Raw genomic sequence first — 24,948 nt, 5'->3', positions numbered from 1 at the left:
TTTCACGCGGATGAAGTCGCAGTCGTCTGCTAGTCGTCTATAAATTCCATTATGCTGCAGTATATGGATATGGTATATACAATGATAATTTTATACTATAGATCGGTTACGTCCCTACAAAATCACAAAAAGTGATCCGAATAATAGGCTACAAAACTGAGCGCACACATGCACAATTTTGTCTTTAATTCCATTATTTATTTATGTATGTATAGTTTTTACACTTCCTGAACACATAACTCGACATTGTAGACGATATTTAGGTATTATTTGTTTCAATAACGTTCTTTGTTGACCACAACTAACATTGAAATGTGGAAATTTCTTCTTTTTGGCGCCTCATTTTTTATGACCTAGTAACACATAGCTCAACGAGTTGCGAAGCTGAAGTGGCAATGGGTGGGGCACATAGTTCTAAGAGCCGATGGACGTTGGGGTCCCAAAGTGCTGGAATGGCGACCCCGCACTAATAAGCGCAGTGTTGGCCGACCCCCCACCAGGTGGACTGACGACATCAAGCGAGTCGCAGGGATTCGCTGGATGCAGGTGGCTCAGTATCGTGATGTTTGGAAGTCCCTACAAAAGGCCTATGTCCTGCAGTGGACGTCCATCGGCTGATATCATGATGATGATGATGAACACATCTAACAGTATTTAACATCATTGGGTATATGATACTACAGCCTTTTCAGAAACCCGCTCATTCGGGAGGCTGGAAGTCGTCAACCCTATACGAGCGAGACGATTCTTGATGGCAATCCAGAATATTTTTTTTATTTTTTAAACCCCGATGCCAAAAGAGATGTTTTAAGTTATATGATAAGTTATATGTGTCAATCCGTGGCACCATGGCTCTCGGACGGATGAAGCGATTTCAATTTAGTTTTTTTTGTATTAAAGGTGACTTATGTGGGAGTGTTCTTGGAGATGTTTGATGAAAATCGATTGACCCGTTTAAAAGTTGTGGGGGGTGAAAGTGGGGAAGAACAACCGAATTCTGCAGATATGCTCGAGTGGGGTCTCAAATGAAAGCTCACTGAAAGAGAATATTGATTACTTGATTGGATGTGTAATTAATAATTTCATGACATTCGGGGGGTTTCAATATTTTCAATTTTATGTTATTTAAATTCTTTACAAGTGACTACAATATCACCAGATGTTAAGTGATGATGCAATTCAAGATGGAAGCGAGCTAACTAATTAGGAGGAGGATAAAAATCCACACCACTTTTGGTTTATACGCATCATCATACCAGAACGCTAAATCGCTTGGTGGTACGTCTCTGCTGGTATGGTAACTAGCCACAGCCGAAGCCTCCTACCAGCCAGACCTGGACCAATTAAGAAATCGTCCCAGCCGGGGATCGAACCCAGGACCTATGTCTTGTAAATCCAATGTGCCACAGAGGCCGTCAAATTGATTTCATCATGAGAAGTGGCGTTTAGGTACTTCATAAATGCAAACATGCATTGCCTACCCAGAAGACTCATAGCAAACATCGATTGCTGATGAAATTTTCCATTTCGTATAATTGGTACGTATGGTGCATACCCCTGTTAAAAGCCTTGTGCACGCCACTGATTATGAGGTAGGTACATCACCGTGTCGTCCGGCCGCAGCTCGGCGGTGTCCCGCTGGTCGCGCGCCAGGATCACCACGAGAGGGTAGCAGGTTCGAGGCGGCGCCCCCAACTGTAGCGGCTCCGACGAAAGTTTCAGTTCTTTCTCGTCGTGCGCGTTACTTCTGTAACAAGCATAAAAAAAAAATCTCAACAAAAATCTAATAATAAATCGGGTTAATTACTCGTACACCAATTAATTCCAATACAGTATTGGACTATCTTACATTGTGCGTTAAACTGTGCAATACAAGATTTTGGGTATCACCGGTTATGTATGAACGGGGCGGCAGAGCCGTACCCGAATCCTCACGCGTCTAAATTATAGCGTACTTTATGTGTGACTTGCGTGTAGAGACACCCGCAGCTCATTTTGGAGACTTTATAAACATTGCACTCGACTATATCTAGATAAATCTTTGCACAGACAAATAATAATAAGTGCCCTATATAAATAAAAATACGACAATTATCAGAAACGGGACCGACGGGTTAACGTGCATTCGGGTGATGAATGCTTTGCGTCTTTGCTTGTATGACTTTCCATACAAAGAATACTAAAATCCGTTTGATGCTTTGCGTCCGATACGTACGATGCGGATCAGTGGACGCACTTGTATGACTTTCTATGCAAAGAATACTAAAATCCGTATAACGCGATGCGACCGGCACGTACCAATCGGATCAGTGGACGCACTTGTATGACTTTCCATACAAAGAATACTAAAATCCGTTTGATGCGATGCGTCCGATACGTACGATGCGGATCAGTGGACGTACTTGTATGACTATCTCTATTAAAATCCGTTTAATTCGATGCGTCCGATACGGTGCGGATCAGTGGACGCCAACGTTTAAAAACCTACCCGTACCACGCAGTACTGTTACAATTACTGTGTTATGGATTTAAAAGAGAAACATTACTATGCTAGTACATATTACAATTGTGTTTTGAATTTCACAGAGGACAATCGAATATCCACTGGACTATCTCGGTTCTTCCCAATTCAGAACTGAGAATTTACACTGACCGACTAAACGTGGCTTGAGGAGATTTATATACTACATAGGCTACTTTTTATCCCCAAAAATTCCATGGATCCCGAGGGATTTGTAAAAAATTATATTCCACGCAGACGAAGTCGCGGGCGTCTTTTTTTTTTATTCTTTACAAGTTAGCCCTTAACTACAATCTCACCTGATGGTAAGTGATGATGCAGTATAAGATGGAAGCGAGCTAACTTGTTAGGAGGAGGATGAAAAGCCACACCCCGTTCGGTTTCTACACGGCATCGTACCGGAACGCTAAATCGTTCGGCGGTACGTCTTTGCCGGTAGGGTGGTAACTAGCCACGGCCGAAGTCTCCCACCAGCCAGACCAGGACCGATTAAGAAAATCTCAATCTTCCCAGCCGGGGATCGAACCCAGGACCTCCGTTTTGTAAATCCACCGCGCATACCACTGCGCCACGGAGGCCGGAGGCCGTCTGCTAGTAATACAATATATAAGCAGTTGGTAAAGCGTAATTATTTTGAAATCACAGACGGACACTTGAATGTTATTTATATTATTTATATTGATAATGACTAATATACTAACATATTTTTAATTAAATAACATAGAGCTCAATTAAAATTGTAAAAAACTGGATAAAACGAAGATAGTGAATTATGGAAGTCGGTGCATACCTACTATGCAAATTAATTTAATTATACCAAACAACCATATTGCATAAAATAACGAACTATAACATACCTACCTACACAAATATAATTAACAAGGAAATGAATATTTTCGAGAATTTCGACAAGATGGTTTTTTTTAAGGTTAAAAACTAGCGGACCAAAAAATCCTAATTTTAAAGAACAGATATTTTCAAAAATATTCACCCCCACCCCATTCAAGTATGAGCCTAAATTATGACTCCTCAAGAATCTGGCTATTTATACAAAAAAAAAAGTTTTGAATCCCACTGGTAATACCGAGCCAAGATAGCCCAGTGGATGCTGCCTCTGCCTTCGATTCGATGGGCGTAAGTTTGAATCCGGTCTGGGGCATGCACCTCCAACTTATTGGTTTATACATTTTATGAAATTAAATATCACGTGTCTGAAACGTTGAAGGAAAAACATCGTAAGGATAGATACTTACGTGTGTGAAGCCTGCCAATCAGCATTGGGCCAGCGTGGTGAACTATTAGCCTAACCCCTCTCATACTGAGAGGAGGTTATAAATTTTGACGGCCTTCGTGGCGCAGTGGTATGCGCGGTGGATTTACAAGAAGGAGGTCCTGGGTTCGATCCCCGGCTGGGCCGATTGAGGTTTCTTAATTGGAAAGGTCTGGCTGGTGGGAGGCTTCAGCCGTGGCTAGTTACTACTCTACCGATAAAGACGTACCGCCAAGCGATTCAGCGTTTTGGTACGATGCCGTGTAGAAACCGAAAGGAGTGTGGATTTTCATCCTCCTCCTAACAAGTTAGCCCGCTTACATCTTAGACTGCATCATCACTTACCATCAGGTGTGATTGTACTCAAGGGTTAACTTGTAAAGAATAATAATTAAAAAAAAACACCGCGGTTTCACTCACGTGTAAGTTCTATTATAAGTTATAGTCTATAGTTACTCTATCAATCTATGTGACAACTGTCATGTCATGTCAATTAGTCATTGTCATTACTCTTACTGATCAACAGCTAAATACTGTTTTAATAAAGTCCCTAATTATATCGTTTGCTAAACCAGCTGTTTTTTTACTGTTGCTTAATTAATAGTCATACAACTTAACAGCAACAATGTCCTACAAATTGCGTGGTACATTATCTCGTTCCGACGCTCAGAAATTTTCATTACCCAGTTATCACCCAGAATCAAGATTTTTTGTAAATAAAAAAGGCGATCGTCTCATCAAGATGAAGCTACTCACGGAAAATTAACTTGATAGTAATCAATTGTAAAAAAATTCCACGGATCCTGGACTATCGTACTTATCCTACTAATATTATAAACGCGAAAGTTTGTATGTTTGTTACTCTTTAACGCCGCAACCACAGCCGTAACTACTGAACCGATTTGGCTGAAACTTGGAATGGAAATAGATTTTACTCTGGATTAACACACAGGCTACTCTTTGTCCCGAAAAATCTATGGATTCCCAAGACTTGCATAAAAACTGATGATTTTGATCGTATGAATGTTTGTTACTCTTTCACGCCGCGATTACTGAATCTAATCACCTGAAATTTGAAGTAGAGATAGATTATAGTCTGGATTAACACATAGGCTACTTTTATCCCACAAAAATCCATGGTTCCCGAGGGATTTGTGAAAAACTAAATTCCACACGGACGAAGTCGCGAGCGTCCGCTAGTAGTATAATATTATAGATTTTTAATCATCTTTAACACTATAACAAAGCCGTACAATTTTAATTAGTCGTTATTCATCATTTGTACCTGAGAAATTCCATTCACTCGCGTACTCACCTGTACCGCTCAGAAATGACGGCATAATGCTCAGAGTTATTTTCTGATATAGTAACAGCCTTCTAAGAGTTATTCACGTTGGGACATTTCACAGGTAATTTTTGTTCAAGGGTTTGTTGTCTATTATGTATTCTGTGGCATAGACTATTACGCCAAGGGGGGGATCGTGTTTTGCGCTCATCATTCGTGTCCCAGCGGGAGGCGCCAATCAACGAAACAACGCTAACTGATGTTTACTACGTAGCATGTAATTGTATTTGTAGTATAGTCACTGTTCCGGGAATTCCATTTGGCTTTGGATGGCTTTCTTTGCCTCGCCTCGAGAGTTAGCAAGACCAGTGATTAGCCTATGAGTCTTTGGATAATAAGGTCCTGAGTTTGGCTTAAGTCATTCAATAAGAATATTTGATTTGAGTTTGGCTTAGGTCATTCAATAAGAATATTTGAGTTGTTTGGCTTAAGTCATTCAATAAGAATATTTGATTTTACTTTTTATTCGGTTTGCAAGAAATTCTCGTTAATAAAAGTCTCGCTTATTTAGTCGTGGGTCCACGGGACACACCTATTTTTGACGTTAAATAAAATGAAAATACATTTCAATTTTCAAGTTTTTATTTTTACTAAAATTTACTTTATAATGTTAACATTGTCTATACTAATATTATAAAGAGGTAAAGTTTGTAAGTTTGTAAGTTTGTCACATTTTTTAAATGGGGTAATCTTCGGAACTACTGGTCCGATTTTAAAAATTCTTTCACCAGTAGAATGCTACATTATCGGGGAGTGCTATAGGCTATATTTTATATTGGTATATATTAGCCGAGTTATCACAGTTTTTGTCATACAGGTCGGACCGAAAATCCTCTTTGGCAGACTTATTCGCATGCGCTGCCTTAACCATTGTGTAAAATTGAAATTAATGTATGGAGGCTTTATGTATCTTTAAAAGTTCTACAAAAAAGTCCGCGACACCATATACCTATCTTCTATACATTAGCAGATATAGTACCTTTTGTGTTTTAAAAATTATTAATTTTATATACTTAGGTTTGCGTCATTATTTATGCTACTTAACTTAAATCCTTATCAAAATAAATTATTTAATAATCACAAGGATGTTATGGAGATAAGATTTGCCCTTTATAGTATGTTAATTAGTTAAATAGTTTCGGAGATAATACAAAATTTCTAAAAGGCGGAATGCCGCTTATGTTTAAGCGCCAACCGCCAAATTAAGTTGAACCTTCCTCTATAGGTTTCTACGTATTTTATAGGGATCAGCATTTTTGGTTACTAAATTCTATGTAGGCGTTTTATCCATTTACCAATAGATGGCGTTGAGCAAAAACACCATATTTTTGTACGGCGCTAGGGAGATTTATGCCGACTACATGATGATCGAAATTGATTGTTCATACATTGATGTTGGTGGTGAAAAATTTACTTAGATTTTGGCAAGTCGATGTTAATTTTAATTGTTAATGATTATGTTCTACTTCTAGGCACGTAGTACCACGTAGGTAGTTAAAGTTAGCTAGCTACTGTTTGTCTGACTCTGTCTATTTACGTATTTGCTTTTTAGTTTTTAGATTTAGAAATAGAGATTAGAGACATACTTTAAGTTTTAATTTATAGTTTAGATACGTCGTACTTTCTTTGTTTAGGTTCAGGACCAGGTTCAGGTAATCAGGTTTAAACTTTAAATTCAAATAAATAATTTGTAATTTTATTTTATTCGTTTCGTTTCGACTTTCGACTTTCGTCATACGTATTTCGTGTAATTAGTTATTATTTCGTTTTATGGTATTATTTCGATTGTTGTGTATATAAATTAATTAAAACTTAGTAAGTGTAATTATAGTGTTTTGTGTTAACTTAATTTTGTAAAAGATACATACGTAGTCTATACTAATATTATAAAGAGGTAAAGTTTGTAAGTTTGTCACATTTTTTAAATGGGGTAATCTTCGGAACTACTGGTCCGATTTTAAAAATTCTTTCACCAGTAGAATGCTACATTATTGGGGAGTGCTATAGGTTATATTTTATATTGGTATCATATATATTAGCCGAGTTATCACAGTTTTTGTCATACAGGTCGGACTGAAAATCCTCTTATACAGACTTATTCGCATGCGCTGCCTTAACTATTGTGTAAAATTGAAATTAATATATGGAGACTTTATGTATCTTTAAAAGTTCTACAAAAAAGTCCGCGACACCATATATCTATCTTCTATACATATATTAGCTGATATATAGAAGAAAAAAGGCCTTTTGTGTTTTAAAAATTATTAATTTTATATACTTAGGTTTACGTCATTATTTATACAACTAAACTTTAATCCTTATTAAAATAAATTATTTAATAATCACAAGGGTATTATGGAGATAAGATTTGCCCTTTACAGTATGTTAATTACTTAAATAGTTTCGGAGATAATACAAAATTTCTAAAAGACGCAGAAATACCACCACTCTCGAAGGACTGGACCGATTTTGCTAAGGGTAGGAGTAAGATAGAGAAGTTACAGGGTAGGTTAGGGTACGGGTAGGGAAGCGTAGGGGTAGTGTAGGGGTAGGGTAGGTTGAGGGCCGGGTTTAGAGTAGTGGTAGGGTCGGGGTAGAGGTAGGGTAGTGGTAAGGTAGAGGTACGGGTAGGATAGGGAAGTGGCAGGGTAGGGGTAGGATAGGCGTGAGATAGGGGTACGGGTGGGATAGGGGTAGGAAAGGGATAGAGTACGGGGAGGGTACGGGTAGGATTGGGGTAGGGTATAGGTAAGGTAGGGGTAGGGTAGGGGTAGGGTCGGGGCAGTGGTAGGGTTGGGGTAGTGATAGGGTAGGGGTATGGTAGGGGTAGGGTAGGTTAGGTTAGGTTAGGGGGTAGTAGTAAAATTGACATCGAATTTTACGCAGACGAAGTCGCGGGCGTCCGCTAGTATTAAATAAAATCAAGAATATAAACTTTAGGAGCAGCAAGGTGAGAGACCAAATTTCAAATACTCTTCTATAACAAGATAAGCCTGGCCCTGCACATTTGTATTTGAACATCATCTATTGATCATCATTATATATATTATTATATATAGTATTTGACCATCATCGATTGATCATCATTGTACAACGGGATGGCTGTTTTCATCAAGGGTAACTTTTTATAAAATGGAAAATTCCTTCTCCATTAAGGGTTCATGATGCATCCTCAGGGTAGGTTTTGTTGTTGTTTTTTTTTTAATAAAACATCAACTACATTATGGTTACAATTACGCTACTGCATAGGTACAACATGCAGTGCAGTATTAGCCTATATACTTAAGAACATTATTTAGTTACGTTAGGCTCTCGAAGACAATGTATAACAAGGTTATCTTAAGGCCCAAAGCATATTAAAGCGCTCATGGACAAAAACTGCAACAGTTATTCATCATCATCATCATCATATCAGCCGATGGACGTCAACTGCAGGACATAGGCCTTTTGTAGGGACTTCCAAACATCACGATACTGAGCCACCTACATCCAGCGAATCCCTGCGACTCGCTTGATGTCGTCAGTCCACCTGGTTGGGGGTCGGCCAACACCGCGCTTACTAGTGCGGGGTCGCCATTCCAGCACTTTGGGACCCCAACGTCCATCGGCTCTTCGAACTATGTGCCCCGCCCATTGCCACTTCAGCTTCGCAACTCGTTGAGCTATGTCGGTGACTTTGGTTCTTCTGCGGATCTCCTCACTTCTGATTCGATCACGCAGAGATACTCCTAACATAGCTCGTTCCATCGCCCGCTGTGTGACTCTGAGCCTTCTTATGAGGCCCATAGAGAGCAACAGTTATTAGCATATTTTTTTTATTCTTTACAAGTTAGCCCTTGATACAATCTCATCTGATGATGAAGTGATAATGCAATCTAAGATGGAAGCGGGCTAACCTAGTTAGGAGGAAGATGAAAATCAACTCTTTCGGTTTCTACATGACATCGTACCGGAACGCTAAATATTTTAACGACCCATTATAGAGCCTCACTTCAGGAAAGGCGATATGGAGCTTAGACCCGTCACACTGCTCCAATGCTGGTTGGCGGGTTTAGGGTGATATTGTTAAACTCTTTAACGATCATTACCATATGTTAAAGATAATGACCGGCACCGCTTAGCGTGCTCTCCGAGGCGAGCGGTATTACAAAACAAACATAAACAAAACTCCGGACTGAGAATCTTAACTAAACATTTCTTGAAACAATGAAAAATTCAGTATTTAATAAGCTGACCCAGGACCACGTGATCCGAAGACAACCACCGATTAAAAAACTAAAGGAAAGCTACATTATCAGCGAGTACCTACTTTATTTTATCCCTATTTTCCCATGGGAACTCCGTGGATGAGATCGCGGGGCGTACGCTAGTTGTTTTTATAGAAATTAGTCTAATCGGACGGTGAGTATGCAGTTTGCGTTAGTCCTTAAGAAGAGGCAATCTAAGGAAGCCTGTTAACATTTATAATCTTCACTTACAAGAAGCAAGCTTTTAAAAAATAACTATACATAGGTAGAGGTATTTATTAATATAAAAAATAATAAGTACTAAATTATCATTTTTCAGAAAATCACGTAAGTACATACAACTGTGCATGTTAGGTACATTGCAGGCGTCCACTGATCCGCAATGTACGTATCGTACGCATTATATGGATTTTTAATTTTAATAAAATCTATTCGATGCGATCCGTACGATGCGGATCAGTGGACGCACTTGTACGACTTTCTATACAAAGAATAATGAAATCGGTTTGATGCGATGCGTCCAATTAATCGAAAACTAAAAGTTATTTTTGGTTCTCCTTTAAACGTAATAGTCGCGGTATTTTGCTAGTATAAGTACAATAAAAAAATGTCACCTTGATATCAAAATATTGCATTTATTTATTTGAATCGATAAAATTTCGTAACCGATAGTAGGTACAGGTTACACAATTTCTGAATATAGATTGTGACTTTTGAACTACGAAAGAGAATTACACAATGCCGCGATACAAATTCCTTATCACGGTTTCTTATCTTTTGATAACAATAATAGGATTTACACAATGAAAATGGATTGAAAGGAAAAGAAAATTACAACTATAACATTCTGATTTGAGGTGTGAAATTATTGCATTAAATTCTTTACTAGCGAACGCCTGCGACTTCGTCCGCGTGGAAATATACAATCAGTATAAGTTGCAAAAAAGTAAACTAGCGGATCCGGTCAAGCTTCGCTTTGACTTATGTGAACTTCTTCCCTACCCCCTACCCTACCCTACCACTACCCTACCCGTACTCTACCCCTACCCTACCCACACCCTACCAGTACACTACCCTACCTGGAAAACTGCGAAAAGTCCCTTATAAAATGTCACCCCCTCTTTAAAAGGGATGGGATATGGATGGATGGATATAAAAAAAAATGTTGCACGGTTTTTTTAGCTTTCTACCTTGAAAATTGTGGAATGCTCCATACAAAATTCCAACCCCCATTTTAGGGAAGTGGGACGTTAGAAAAAGACAAAAAATAGCCTATGTCACTCTCCATCTTTTCAACTAAAATTACGTCAATTCGTCGCTCAAAGAAATAGATAAACAGTGTGTGTCTGTACACACATTTTCACATTTATAATATTAGTGTGATATTATAGAACGTGACTGCGGACTCGAACCAAGTACCTCATGATTAGACGCCACATAGGCTGATCACTGAACAGGTCCGACCATGAATCTAGTTGTTCTTTTGACCACTAGATGTTATTTGCTCAGACCTTAATAGCAATAATTCAACGTAAAAAATTACATAAAAGCGAAATGCACTGAAGCATTGTTTCCAAGTGATTAGCACACGATGTATGGTTATGTTGGTTAGGGTTGTCGACGTGCCTTGCCATTATGAGTGGGTAATCTTACCCTCGCAACTCGTTGAGCTATGTCGGTGACTTTGGTTCTTCTGCGGATCTGCTCATTTCTGATTCGATCACGCAGAGATACTTCTAACACTCGTTCCATCGCTCGAGTTGCGAAGCTGAAGTGGCAATGGGCGGGGCACGTAGTTCGAAGAGCCGATGGACGTTGGGGTCCCAAAGTGCTGGAATGGCGACCCCGCACTAGCAAGCGCAGTGTTGGTCGACCCCCATCAAGCGAGTCGCAGGAATTCGCTGGATGCATGTAGCTCAGTATTGTGATGTCTGGATGTCCCTACAAAAGGCCTATGTCCCCCAGTGGACGTCCAACAGCTGATATGATGATGATATGATGAATCTTACAGCCTGCAAGATTACCAACCTTATTAACCTGTAAGTTACAGGTTGGTCACGGGACATTGTTCGTAGAGAATATTCGTAAGAACGGCGAAGCGTATTGCGACCAAAATAAATGTATATAGTCTGGCAAGTTCGTCGATGACACTCCCATGATATGCGGGCGACGGGGGGAAAGACTGCGCGTGTGTGAAATTGTGCGTGCGGCGTGTGAGGTGCATCAGTCGAATTGAGAATCTCCTTCTTTTTTTTAAGTCGGTTAAAATGCATTCATATATTAGAGCACAAGTCATATGTTGAGCGACAGACGCTTTTTCGAGTTTTTGAGTTTTAATCGCCGCGAAAAATCAATACTGAAACTTTGATATCTCAGTCAGTCAGTTATCTTTTTAAATATTACATACAGACACCTTGCGGTCCCACTCGCGTTGTTCAAGTTACTAAGTACGTAGTTAAGTTAAGTACCTACCGCCAAGCGATTTAGCGTTGCAGTACGATGTCGTGTAGAAACCGAAAGGAGTGTGGATTTTTCATCCTCTTAACAAGTTACCCCGCTTCCATCTTAGATTGCATGGTCAATTACCATCTGATGAGATTATAGTAAGCTCAATAGCTCAACGGTAAGAGCGGTCGGACTCATCACCGAGGGGTGGTGGTTCGAACCCCGCTCCGTTGATCTATTGTCGTACCCACTCCTAGCAGAGTCTTTTCCGACTAGTTGGAGGAGGATGAGAATATTGGTCATATTAAAAAAAAAAAGATTAAAAAGCAACAGTCCTCGGTTTGAGGTAATCATTAGTTTGTTCGCGCCGCGACAACCCTGGGCGCGGAGACCTCGTGGCACGGTTGCGAAACGGCGCCGCGAGTCAATGGCAACGAACCGACTCCGGTTAGCGGGTCGATTGCAGTGTTTGTGTACACTACAACCATTCATTGCTCACTTGTCTATTGTACATATTTGTTTAACTAATTCAAAATATTTAAAAAAAAAACAGCAGGCTGCCGCGGTGCTCTTGGGGGGCTGCTGTTTTTTTATATTTTAAATTTGCCGCCAACATATTATACTGCCTCATTGGTCCTGTGGTTAGCTATTTCAGCTACAGACAATGAGATCCAGGGTTCGAATCCCAACAATAACAAAAAAATACGTTATGAGGATTCTTCGTACAATATAGCAGCCTGGAGTTGGCTCGTGTCGGTCTGCCGTCCCATTGGAGACGAATGAGAATGAGGGAATAGAGAGTGCACCTGTGCTTGTCGACACACTTGTGTACTATAATGTCTCTTGTGTAAATGGTTAATCTCACTATGAGATTAGTCACTGTGGTAAAAAAAATTCGGTCTGGAGCATATTATATGTTAAAAAAATGTTTTTATTACGCTCGTGGATACTTTTCCCTCTAAACCGCGAATGTTTTTTTTTGTTAATATAAACCACAGAATATTATTTGTATAAATAAAAACTAAACTTTTTACGATGAATAGGCCAGTGCTTGGCTGTAAAGCCTGCTGGTAAACAATAATGTAGCCTATATGGAACCAGCTTGCATAGAAACAGTGATAAGTACTTCATAGACGCAAAAAGAGTCGTGATAGCCCAGTGGATATGACCTCTGCCTCCGATTCCGGAGGGTGAGGGTTCAAATCCGGTCCATCCGGGCATGCACCTCCAATATTTCAGTTGTGTGCATTTTAAGAAATTAAATATCACGTGTCTCAAACGGTGAGGGAAAAACATCGTGAGGAAACCTGCATACCAGAGAATTTTCTTAATTCTCTGCCTGCATGCCCAGGACCGGATTCGAATCCTCCGGAATCGGAGGCAGAAATCATATCCACTGGGCTATCACGGCTCTAGAAGTAATAGAGCTAAACTGTCTATTTTAACCCGGTGACTCGGCCGACTAATCTAAATTTTCTTTTGCCACATTGCACAATAGTAAGTAAGTAATTGAATAAGTAAGTTAATTGAAATCAAAACAATTGAACAGTCGATAAACCGCACCAAATAGCCGTGACCATTATATGAGTTAAGGCGATTCGCCATTAGTTTTACATTAATAACAAAAAATTTAAAAATTAAAAATTTAAAAACAAAAATCCCCGAAATTAATAATTACACTCTCGATCAAGTCATCAATATTCTCTTTCAGTGCGCTTTCATTTGAGACCCCACTCGAGTATATTTGCAGACAATTCGGTTGTTCTTCCCCACTCTCAACCCCCACAACTTTTAAACGGCTCAACCCATTTTCATCAAACATAACTAAGAATAATTGCACATAAGTCACCTTTCATCCAAACATATATTGAAATCACTTTATCCGTTCGGGAGCTATGGTGCCACAGACAGACTGACAGACTGACTGACAATCAGGCAGACAAACCATCTTTTTGCGTCAGGGGTTAAAAATGGCATCCGCATTCGAGGTTTAGAGGAAAAAGAATCCACGAGCGTAATAAAAAATACTCGTAATTTGTTCTAGACCGATTTTTTTTTTGGTCACAGTCGCCAATCTCATAGTGAGATTAACTTTATACAGTCGCTAGTTGACATGATGTAACAAACATCATTTTTTTATGTATCATACATATTATTCATTGTATCATACATCATTGAGATTCTATGTAACAAATGTCATCTGGTGCTTACTGGTGAATATCATAGGTACAGTATGTAGACGACATGTTGTCAATTGATTTTTTTTTTTAAAGAATATTTGCCACATCTATACTAATATTATAAAGCTGAAGAGTTTGTTCGTTTGATTGAACGCGCTAATCTCAGGAACTACTGGGCCGATTTCAAAAATTATTTCAGTGTTAGATAGCCCATTTATCGAGGAAGGCTATAGGCTATATATTATCCCCGTATTCCTACGAGAACGGGAACCACGCGGGTGAAACCGCGCGGCGTCAGCTAGTTTTTTATAATATGACCAATATTCCCATTTCCCTCCTAATACTAATCGGAAAAGACTGTGCTAGGAGTGGGTACGACAATAGACCAACGGGGTGGGGATCGAACCGCCACCCCTCGTTGATGAGTCCGACCGCTCTTATCGTTGAGCTATTGAGGCTTTTGATTTGATGTTTATTTTAATAGGTTGATAATAAAGACCAAAATAGTGAATAGGCCAGCTGTATTTCAACTAGCGCGAACTTTAGCGTTTTATATGTAAAAGCGACTAAGACTACGTCAGTACCAAATAGAGTGACCAAATACATTAGATTTTTCCTTAAAACCGCTGTCTCAGTACGTAATACGTATATCCCTATGTCCACGCATCACTGACTCGTCATCAGGACATTATGAAAATTATCTTCTGACGCAGTTTATTTACGCTTCGGTATTTTATAAGTTCACAATATGATTATCCTTTTTTAACACGCTTATATTAGCTTTACTTGTAACTATGTATGTAAGAAAATCTTAGAATCTTAATTTGTCCCGGTCTTCGATTAGGATGAAATTTTGCATACGCCCTGAGTTCTGATGACAATACATGACTAGCTAAGAAACGTCATCACAAATCCAATATAGCGGCTTTATGAAAGGGTTTGCTGTCAGGAATACGAAAAAAATAGTCACGTGACTTAAATACAATATGGCGGACGCCCAAGATGGCGGACAGGCTTTTTGAAATACACCCCCATGATATAGGTATAAAGCCTGTTTTTAGTTTTTTTAACTATTCATGTTATTAACGGCTCACTACAGGGTCAATCTTGCTTCCATATATGAAATGTGGGCCTAAGACCCACCTACCACGCTTTTCTAGATGTGTGATTCCGCTATTATAAATATACTCGTCGATGTATTCGCCTACAACAAGTTTTATTAAAATTTGAACTTTATTTCTATTGGATGCCAAAAATCACGAAGATGTAACCTAACCCCTCTCGACCTGAGAGGAGAATCGTGCTCAACAGTGAGCCGAATGTGGGTTGTAAATGATGATGATGATAAATAGTCATTAATAAATTTATACACACGCATTTTAGTCACGTCGAAACAATAAAAAAAAGCTATTAAAATGGTTATGAGAGTATATTAACTCTAAACTCGTAACCATATTAATAGTTTTAAGCCTAATAAATTACCCACTTGAACCTTATAACATCTACTACATACTTTGTATTAAGTTAAACTATGTTTTCATTGTCATAATCATTATCAAATAATAAAAATACTAGCAGACACGCCGCGGTTTCACTCGATTTGACCAAAATCGGTTGAGCCGTTGAAAAGTTGTGGGGGGTGAAAATGAGGAAGAAAAACTAAACTTATTCGAATTGATGTTTTAATCGAGAGTGTAATTAATAGTTTCATAATCTTCGGGGAAATCTCAAAATTTTCAATTTTATATACTAAATATTTGATGCTAATATTATAAAGAGGTACCTACTACTGAGCCATTTTTGAAAATTCTTTTTATAATATTAAGTTAAGGTTGCCTGGAAGAGATCGCTACTAAGCGATAAGGCCGCCTTTTGTATTCTACTTTTTCTTGTGTTTCTGTTTTGCTTGTTTTCTTTTATTTTTGTGGTGTACAAATAAAGAGTACCTATTATTAAGTTATCAAGTAGGTTTAAGTCTAGTATACACTAGATTGAACTTGCTGGGTAAGGGTCGTAGCTCACTTGTAAGACACCGCACGCACTAAGCACTCACATGTCTCCATCGCGAATGGAAGCAACTGCTCCGTCTCCAAACATCGACAGCTTGTAGAAAAGTAAAACTAGCAGCCAAACTGAAGCCCACTAATACGTGAAGAGGTCCAATGATCTTCAATCACACGCATATCATTCAACTGACAAATAACCAAGAGCACGCTATGGAAAATATAAAAAAAAATTAAGCATCTATATTTCATCGTCAACCGTAAAGGTTGTAGCTCACTTGAAAGACATCGCACGCAATTAGCACCCGCACGCATCGCGAATGGTAGCAACTTTTCGGTGACCAAGTATTAAGAACTCGCACTTTTCCCATCGCGAATAGAAGCAACTCCTTGTGTCAAGAGTGTCTACACTGTAGACTACATCTACAGCCTGTAGACATCAGACAATACCAAGCTACTAAGTGAAGAGGTCCACTGAGCTTTCATCTCACGCATATCAGTCAACTGACTAATAACCAACAACACTGGACGTAATGGCAAATGTTTAAAAAAAAACCATATTTCATCGTAAAGGTCTTAGCTCACTTGAAAAACACCGCACACAATTAGCACTCGCACGCTACGCGAATGGTAGCAACTCTTCGGTGTCCAAGTATTAACAGCTAGAAGACTACAACTAGCACAGAATACCAAGTCCACTACGAGTAGGTGAAGAGATCGATTGATCTTCCATCTCCCGCATATCATTCAACGCTACGCACTATAAATGTGTGGGTCTCTAACCGGGCGGTGCTTTAACCAAAGAATGGTTAGATTGAGGCAAACCGCAAACTGTTTCGCCCTTGATAGTGATTGCTTTCACGGTAAAGTTTACGTATATATGATTTTTACGCTGAGAATTAAAAATCAAATGAAATAATACAAACAAATTTAATTAATTTTGTAGACGAATACAACGGTTTTATTTCTTCTGCTTTCTTCATGGTGTTTATTTGCGTTGATCTTTCCCGACGACTTGGGTTTTTTATGGATTTTGGTGACTGTCATAAATCGTTTTGACCTGTGCTTTAGTTTGGATTCCGAGAACTCTTGTCTTGAGATTTAGTAGAGTTCTTTTTTACTTTTTCGTGCAGATTTTTTACATTTAATTGGTGTAAGTCAACAAATATATTGTTAAGCGGTATCACTAAAGGTTTTAACGAAGATGACTCTAATCAAACAGACGGAGTTTTATAGGTTCACAATAGTAGAAACAATAATTAATTGTGTTTTTAAATACTAAAATAAAATTAAAGAACAGTTAAAACTAGTAGGTAAACATTATGTTTATGCCTCTATGGATATATAGGTATATATACGTAAATCGACGCTCATTTTATACTGGGTATATATTTTAATTAGTGTAGTTCTCTATATGCTCACAAGATAGCGCTAAGCGGAGATGGCATCTGAGGACTCTATACCCTATATTCAATGTACTCTATGGGTGCCAGTAACGCACTGTGGACAATACGCACGACACAGAGCCCAATACATTACGACTTACCTGGTGAAGCTCAAATGCCTCGACGCGAGGATCTCCGGCAGCGTGCCCCACAGCGTCTGGTGCAGGTCTCCCACGGGCGCGCCCCACCAGCTCGCGTGCCAGTAGCGCACTGTGGACGATACGCAGGACCTTACACCTGCAGAATAAAGACATTATTTAAGCCAAAAAACTGAGTTTATGACAGAACAGCTGACGCCCTCACGATTTCACCCGCTTTCCCGTTTTAGATCCCGTGTCCGTGAGAATACGGGGATAAAATATAGCCTCTGACACTCGAAAATCACGGGGCTTTCTAGTGGTAAAAGAATTTTTCAAATCGGTTCTGTAGATCCAGAGATTTGACGGCCGCGTCGCAGTGGGTATAGTGACGCTGCGCTCTAAATCCACGGCCGTGGGTTCGATTCCTAAAACTGGAAAATGTTAATTTTAGAACACATGTTCCTTGAACATTTTCAATTATTTTTCGGTAAAGAATATAACCCCAAGTTATGGGAAATACTCCCCATCACCCTGTATATCATAAAATCAACTGTCCTAGTACCCCTACCACAGGCTTACATTGGGGCTAATGAGTGATGTATTGTTTATGTATTGTCTTCTAGTTAAGTCCGCCAACCCGCATTGGTTTAGCGTGGTGTGTTTAGCTCCATATCACATTTCCTATAGGCTATATGGAGAAAGCCTGGCGTTAAAGTAGGCTATAATATAATGATCAAATAAACCCTACTCTTGCCAAGTTAGCGCGATATAATCTTGGACTGCAAATCGCAGTTACACGTTAACTTGTCGATGAATAAAAAAATTACAATTGGAATTTGTGTACAGTTAAATTAGCAGTTAGCGCCATTATATGATTAGCACAACCGTCACAGACTAAACAACATTTACTAACACGACGCTGTTGGTGGCAGGTCGTTTTAACCTGATGGGATTATATTATTTATAATTAACCGACTTCAAAAAAGGAGGAGGTTATCAATTCGTCGGAATCTTTTTTTATGTATGTTACCGATTACTCGAAGACGCCTGAACCGATTTGAAAAATTCTTTTTTCGTTTGAGAGGGTATGCTTTTCATTTGGTCCCATAGTAGGTAATCATGTCTGGATCTGATGATGGGATCCGGGAGAAATCGAGGGAAACTTTCTAAAATCGTGAGGCCAACTATAGCATTTTATATTTTTTAATATAGTAAGATTATATTATTTATAGTAATAGCTCTTTGATGTTTTTTTAGTATAGATTTACAATATTATTAACACTAGTTAAAAAAAAATGTTGATTGCAGTTAGGATTTTTCTTTGCTTTCTTTTTTCCCGCCGACTTCAATATGGTTATTTTCAAGTCAAGAGTGAAGGCATCTTCTAGGCAAAACGTGGACCTTATACAGGTCATTTATATTTTCTTAAAGATTATTTTGTTAAATGTGACCAATATTCCCGTTCTCCTCCAACTACCTAGTTGTAAAAGACTGTGTTAAGAGTGGGTACATCAATAGTCCAGCGGACGGCGATCGAACCACCACCCCTCTGTGATGAATCCGGCCCCTTTTCCACTGAGCTATTGAGGGTGTAATTTAACTATTTACCTTATTTAACCTAATTACAAAAATTTGTATCAAAATATGAGTATTGCGAATGTATTTTTGTCAATGAAATTGGGGTATCAGTGTCCCCGTTAGTATCATTCATCGACGTCATGGCTGGGCACCGGTTAAAACTAGTAAGTATTATAAGAATAGTCACGCGATTGTTATAAATACGTTAAGTGTATTTAGGCCACTTTAAAATCACCCGTTTCAACGAAGCTCTAGGCTAGAATATACATAGTATGGTATGAAAAATTTTAGACCGTGTGTGTTGCCAACTATGGGCCTCATAAGACGGTTCAGAATTTCAGATACTCAAGCGAGCGAATGCTCAAAGTGTATCTTGATCGAATCGTGATCGAATCAGAAATGAGCAGATCTGCAAAACTGGTCACCGACATAGCTTAATGAGTCAAGCTACCGGTGGATTTTGGGGAACCAAATGCTGAAATGACGACCATGCACCGTAAAACGCAGTGTTGGTCAATCCTCGCTAGGTGGGAAGACATAAAAACTGCAATTGCAAACTGAAGAAAAAAAATGTGTATTTCTCAAAGAATCCTTTTTTATTCTTTACAAGTTAGCCCTTGACTACAATCTCACATCTTAGATTGCATCATAAGTGATGATGCAATTTAAGATGGAAGCGGGTTAATTTGTTAGGAGGAGGATGAAAATCCACACCCCTTTCGGTTTCTACACGACATCGTACCGGAACGCCAAATCGCTTGGCGGTACGTCTTTGTCGGTAGGGTGGTAACTAGTAACGGCCTAAGCCTCCCACCAGCTGAATTGTGATCTAATGAGCTGGTATATATCATAAATTCACAATTTTCCTGCCATTCTAAGAATCTTTCTCAAGAAACTGTACTTTTGACTACACTAAATAGCTGTAAAAAGTTATTATGCGTGACTATGTTGTTTAGTTGTTGCCATGTATTTATATGGGTATTATTTCATTATGTTTTCCTACTTCCCGGTTCTAAAAGCAAAACACAATTTAGCGACAGTATTCTATGTGGTTGACATCCAATCAACGCGCACGAAATGTTTTTAATCACTTTTACCCACGCCGCTTAGGTGTGGAACAGGCTTCCGTCGTTTGGTCTCTGACATTACTGACTCTTCCTTAAAGATAATATATATTAATTAAAAATTAAAAAAAACAAATGTCATATATTTGTGAGTATCATGTATTTTATATCCCAAAGGGAACTACACGGGTAAAACCGTAGGGCGCTAGTTACCTATAAATAGTGCCAAAGTACGAATACATTTACTCGAAAAACGTAATGTTCCTTCGGCAGTCGGCTAAAAATTTCGCCTCTCGGCTCTAATATCAATATTTATATTTTTTGGCCGTCCTCGTGCATAAAGCAGAGCCGGTAATCGGTATGTTAACAGCTTATGCAAGAAACGCCATTGACATTTGAACAATGAACACAATTTGGCACTCTTAAACATAAGCTATAGACGTTATATGGGATAATGGGCCATTACAACATACGATACGACATCAAGGTTTGTTTAATAGGATTCCTAGCAAGTTGGTTATACACTATCGATAATATCGTCAAAGTTATTAATTTCTGATTTTAGTTAAGGTTTCGTCAATACGGATATGTGTTAGAATGTCGAGAACTTGGACGTAATTAGAAATGTACCTAAGCCACAATAGCTATTTGTTAAACAAGTGAGCAAAGTTCGCTTTTGTTGCGAGTGCCAAGTCTGAATCCCGAGCAAGCTACGGATTTTTTAATTGGAAATAATAAAAATTAGTAAAAAATCTCAATAATAATCGACAGAAAAAATGAGGAGTAAAAGGTTAGTTTTGTAATGTAATGCGGAGGGATTAAAGGGATGAGGGAGAGAAAAAAGAAAGAAATAGGTCGTCGTTATCAACTCATATACGGCTCACTGCTGAGCTCGAGTCTCGTCTCAGAATGAGAGGGGCTAGGCCAATAGTCCACCACGCTGGCCCAATGCGGATTGGCAGACTTCACACACGCAGAGAATTAAGAAATTCTCTGGTATGCAGGTTTCCTCACGATGTTTTCCTTCACCGATTGAGACACGTGATATTTAATTTCTTAAAATGCACACAACTGAAAAGTTGGAGGTGCATGCCCCGGACCGGATTCGAACCCACACCCTCCGAAATCGGAGGCAGAGGTCATATCCACTGGGCTATCACGGCTCTTTACGTTCTTCTACGGCTTACTAGTCGTAAATGAGACGAATGGACGACCCCGAAAGGAGATAATGATGATGACTCATAAAATAAAATCTAGCACAATAATATGCCTCTTCAAATTCTGCAGTAATGTTAGGTTCGATTAGCCATTTCTTTCCATATGTGTGTGCTCCTTCCGCCCGCACTGCCTCGTAATTGTGACAACTTAAGATCGAGGATTCGTGACGTTGTCAAGTGCCGTTTAGCTGTAATGAGCTATGGCCCTTATACCTATGGATCAATGACTCAGTTTTCGAATAATTATATTTCCCTATATGCAGATTGACAATACTGCGACGCAAGTCACGATCGTGGGCTTAGTTTGCCAAATCAACAAGATATAAAAGTCATTAAATCAAATCAACCACCCGGCACCCAATCCGCACGGCCGCGTGATAGTTACAGTTTGCGAACGATGCGATCCAGGTGCCATTTGGCTCTAATGAGCTATGGTCTTTATACCACTGGATCAATGACTCAGTTTTCGTTTAGTATAAGGACAATACATTTCTCTGTGGGCGGATTGGCAGTCAACGCAAGTCATGTTCATTAGCTTTTTTAATGACAATATAAACAAGATATAAAAGTCATTAGAAATCATTAGATCCATTTGGCACCCAATCTGCATTGCCGCGTAATGGTATTAGCTTGTGAGCGAAGCGATCCAGTGACGCATTTCTACAAAACGCTAACGAAAATTAAAAATACATTCATTATTGATCAAGTTGACGATCAAATCTGTCATTCCCATACATTTTTTCAATTTTCGTTAGCGTTTGTAGAAAGATAATCGACGTTCTACATAGCTAAGGCCCCAGGTGCCTTTTAGCTCTAATGAGTTCTGACCTTTACTACAGGAGCAATGACTCAATTCTCGTTTAGTATAACGTGAACAAGATATCCCTCTATATGCCTATATGTAGGCGGATTGGCAGTACTGCGACGCAAGTCACGTCCATCGGCTTTATTTGTGCCAAAATCCCACGCACCTTAATATCACCTACAATTCCATTGGGGCGAATGTGCGTGCAAAGAACGCGTTATTAAAATATAGTGAAAATGATTTTACTAAATTAACCCTTAGCTGTGATATCGCTAAAAAAAGGCAACGTACCTTGTATGTGGTCAAAACTGACCCCTATTTCTTTATATTACAAACAATCAGACCGCAGGATTTCAATCGCGTAGTTTCCTAGTAGTTTAACTAGTTTTGATTATACAAATCTACGAATTTACTTTAATTCTTTCGAAATAATATTTATTATCTCCCAAGAAATGCAACACTATTAAAGGTAATAATGGCGGATAGATGACGTTTTCAATGCAGTAGTCGATTTGACGTTTGCTGTCATTATTATCCTGTCATAGTTGCTCTATGGGCGCCATCTTGATATAACACAAAATCTTGGGTTTTTATTTTATTTACTTATTTTTATTTAGTTAGATTTATTCACTTTAATTAATGTTAATAAATTCCTTGTATTTTTTAAATTTTAATGATACGGATGGACCTGAAATGGACAATCTCCTTTTATCGTAATAAATAAACTCTTTGTAATATTAAGATTACATGTGAAAGTATGTCCATCTGTCATCCTTTTCCATACTAAACTGCTAAAGACAAAGCCTATTTATAGGCCCTACAGTGAGCCGTTAAAAGAGCCTAATAAAGTGGCCTGTATGATATTTTATGAACATGCTGCTTAGTCTGGCCATTTGTCGTTCGATACATTAACCTTAACAATAAAGCCTTTGTTGACAAAGGTGAACGGCACTCGCAGTGTTCACAGCTAAACGAGTTTGAGCAGACGATGCTAATACTTTGTTTTTATTTTATTACTAGCTGACGCCGCGCGGTTTCACCCGCGTGGTTCCCGTTCCCGTAGGAATACGGGGATAATATATAGCCTATAGCCTTTCTCGATAAATGGGCTATCTAACACTGAAAGAATTTTTTAAATCGGATCAGTAGTTCCCGAGATTAGCGCGTTCAATCAAACAAACAAACAAACAAACTCTTCAGCTTTATAATATTAGTATAGATTGCAAATATTTTTGAAAATCGAGCTGAGGGAATTCATTAGGACCATATAATACCTATACTAATATTCAAATCGGATCAGTAGTTTCTGAGATTAGCGCGTTCAATCAAACAAACAAAAAAACAAAAAACAAACAAACTCTTCAGCTTTATAATATTAGTATAGATATAATGTTGAAGAGTTTGTTTATTTGGTTAAACGCGCTAGTCTCAGGAACTACTGGTCCGATTTGAAAAATTCTTTCAGTATTAGATAGCCCATATATCGAGGAAGGCTATATTATCCCTGGCTATATATTATTAGGTGAAACCGCGCGGCGTCAAGTAGTATAGTTATAAATGGGCTAAGCGATATATAGCGCTTATAATGACCCACTACAGACCATGGACCTTTTTTAGTTCGCGACATAAAGGAGGGTTATTCTTAAAAGAGTTAAGATCTTTACCCGACTACGGCGAAGCCAAAAAGGTAATGATTTTGGCAGTCTACGTGTATCTTAGCAATATCACAGAAGGCATAAAGTCATGCACAATTTTGTGTTTACTTACATTATATATTTAGTATATAAATAGTTTTTACACTTCCTAAACACATAACTCGACATTGTAGACAATATTTAGGTATTATGTGTATAAATAACTTTCGTTGTTTAATAAGCGACTAAATGAAATTAAGACAATTATACACATTTGTCCGCCTCAGTTTTTAAGCTCTAGTGTCCTATCTCTAGTATAAAATATCGTTGACCGGCAAGGCAACCATTCAGACTATAGCTTGGCAAATTCGTTCGTAACACTCCCGATGGTCCGCGCGCGCCGGGGGGCGTGCAGCGATGAATGAAAAATGACTGATGCACCTCACTTCCCCGCACGCACGATTTCACACGCGCGCAGTCTTTCCCCCCGTCGCCCGCATATCATGGGAGTGTCATCAACGAATGATAGTGATTGAGTCAGCAACAATCACCATCGACTGATAATCATCAAATGTTATTATTTTTGCATGTATTGTTCTTAGATCTAATTGAGAGATTAATCACAAGTTGAGATGCGTGGGCTGACTTCTTATTATAAAGAGTTATCGTTTCAAATCCCACGTAAGCGGATTACGGACCTTCAGTTATATCTCTGATCTTGGGCATAGATGTCAGTTTAAAGTACAAAGAGGTAGAGTCCTTTTCATGAAAGAAATCCCGCGGCTAAAACCTGAAATAAAATCGCAGCGTTTTACATAAATGACAATGAGCGCCTTAAGACATTAGAGCCGCGTCTGGAGGACTTCTTTCATGTAAAGGACTATAAGATTTGAGTTTTTGTTCGATTTTTACGAAATTATTGGACAGAATATTAAAAAAAATTCACCTATGGAAATCTACGTTATCAGCGAGTAACACAGGCCAAATATCATTCCTGTATTTCCACAAAAATGGGAACTACGCGAGTGAAACCGCAGGGAATCTGCTAGTCACACTTCACACTAATATTATAAAGGCGAAAGTTGTGTGTAAGTGTGAAAGTGTGTAAGTATGT

General features: G+C 38.8%; 1 protein-coding gene across 1 annotated transcript in view; it reads right to left on the bottom strand.

The window, feature by feature from the left end:
* LOC112054400 (cell growth regulator with RING finger domain protein 1) overlaps positions 1 to 24,948 on the bottom strand; it is a 49,103-nt gene that overhangs the window by 15,276 nt on the left and 8,879 nt on the right. Inside the window, exons 3-4 of the mRNA XM_052888036.1 lie at positions 17,558 to 17,693; positions 1,606 to 1,747 (exon numbers count right to left, since the gene is read on the bottom strand). Coding sequence (XP_052743996.1) covers positions 1,606 to 1,747; positions 17,558 to 17,693 — 278 coding nt within the window. The remainder of the gene's footprint in view (positions 1 to 1,605; positions 1,748 to 17,557; positions 17,694 to 24,948) is intronic.

This window comes from Bicyclus anynana, chromosome 21, assembly GCF_947172395.1.
Source record: "Bicyclus anynana chromosome 21, ilBicAnyn1.1, whole genome shotgun sequence".
Lineage (NCBI taxonomy): Eukaryota > Metazoa > Arthropoda > Insecta > Lepidoptera > Nymphalidae > Bicyclus > Bicyclus anynana.
The sequence above is the reverse complement of the archived record's forward strand: the minus strand, read 5'-3'. Positions and strand labels throughout refer to the sequence as shown.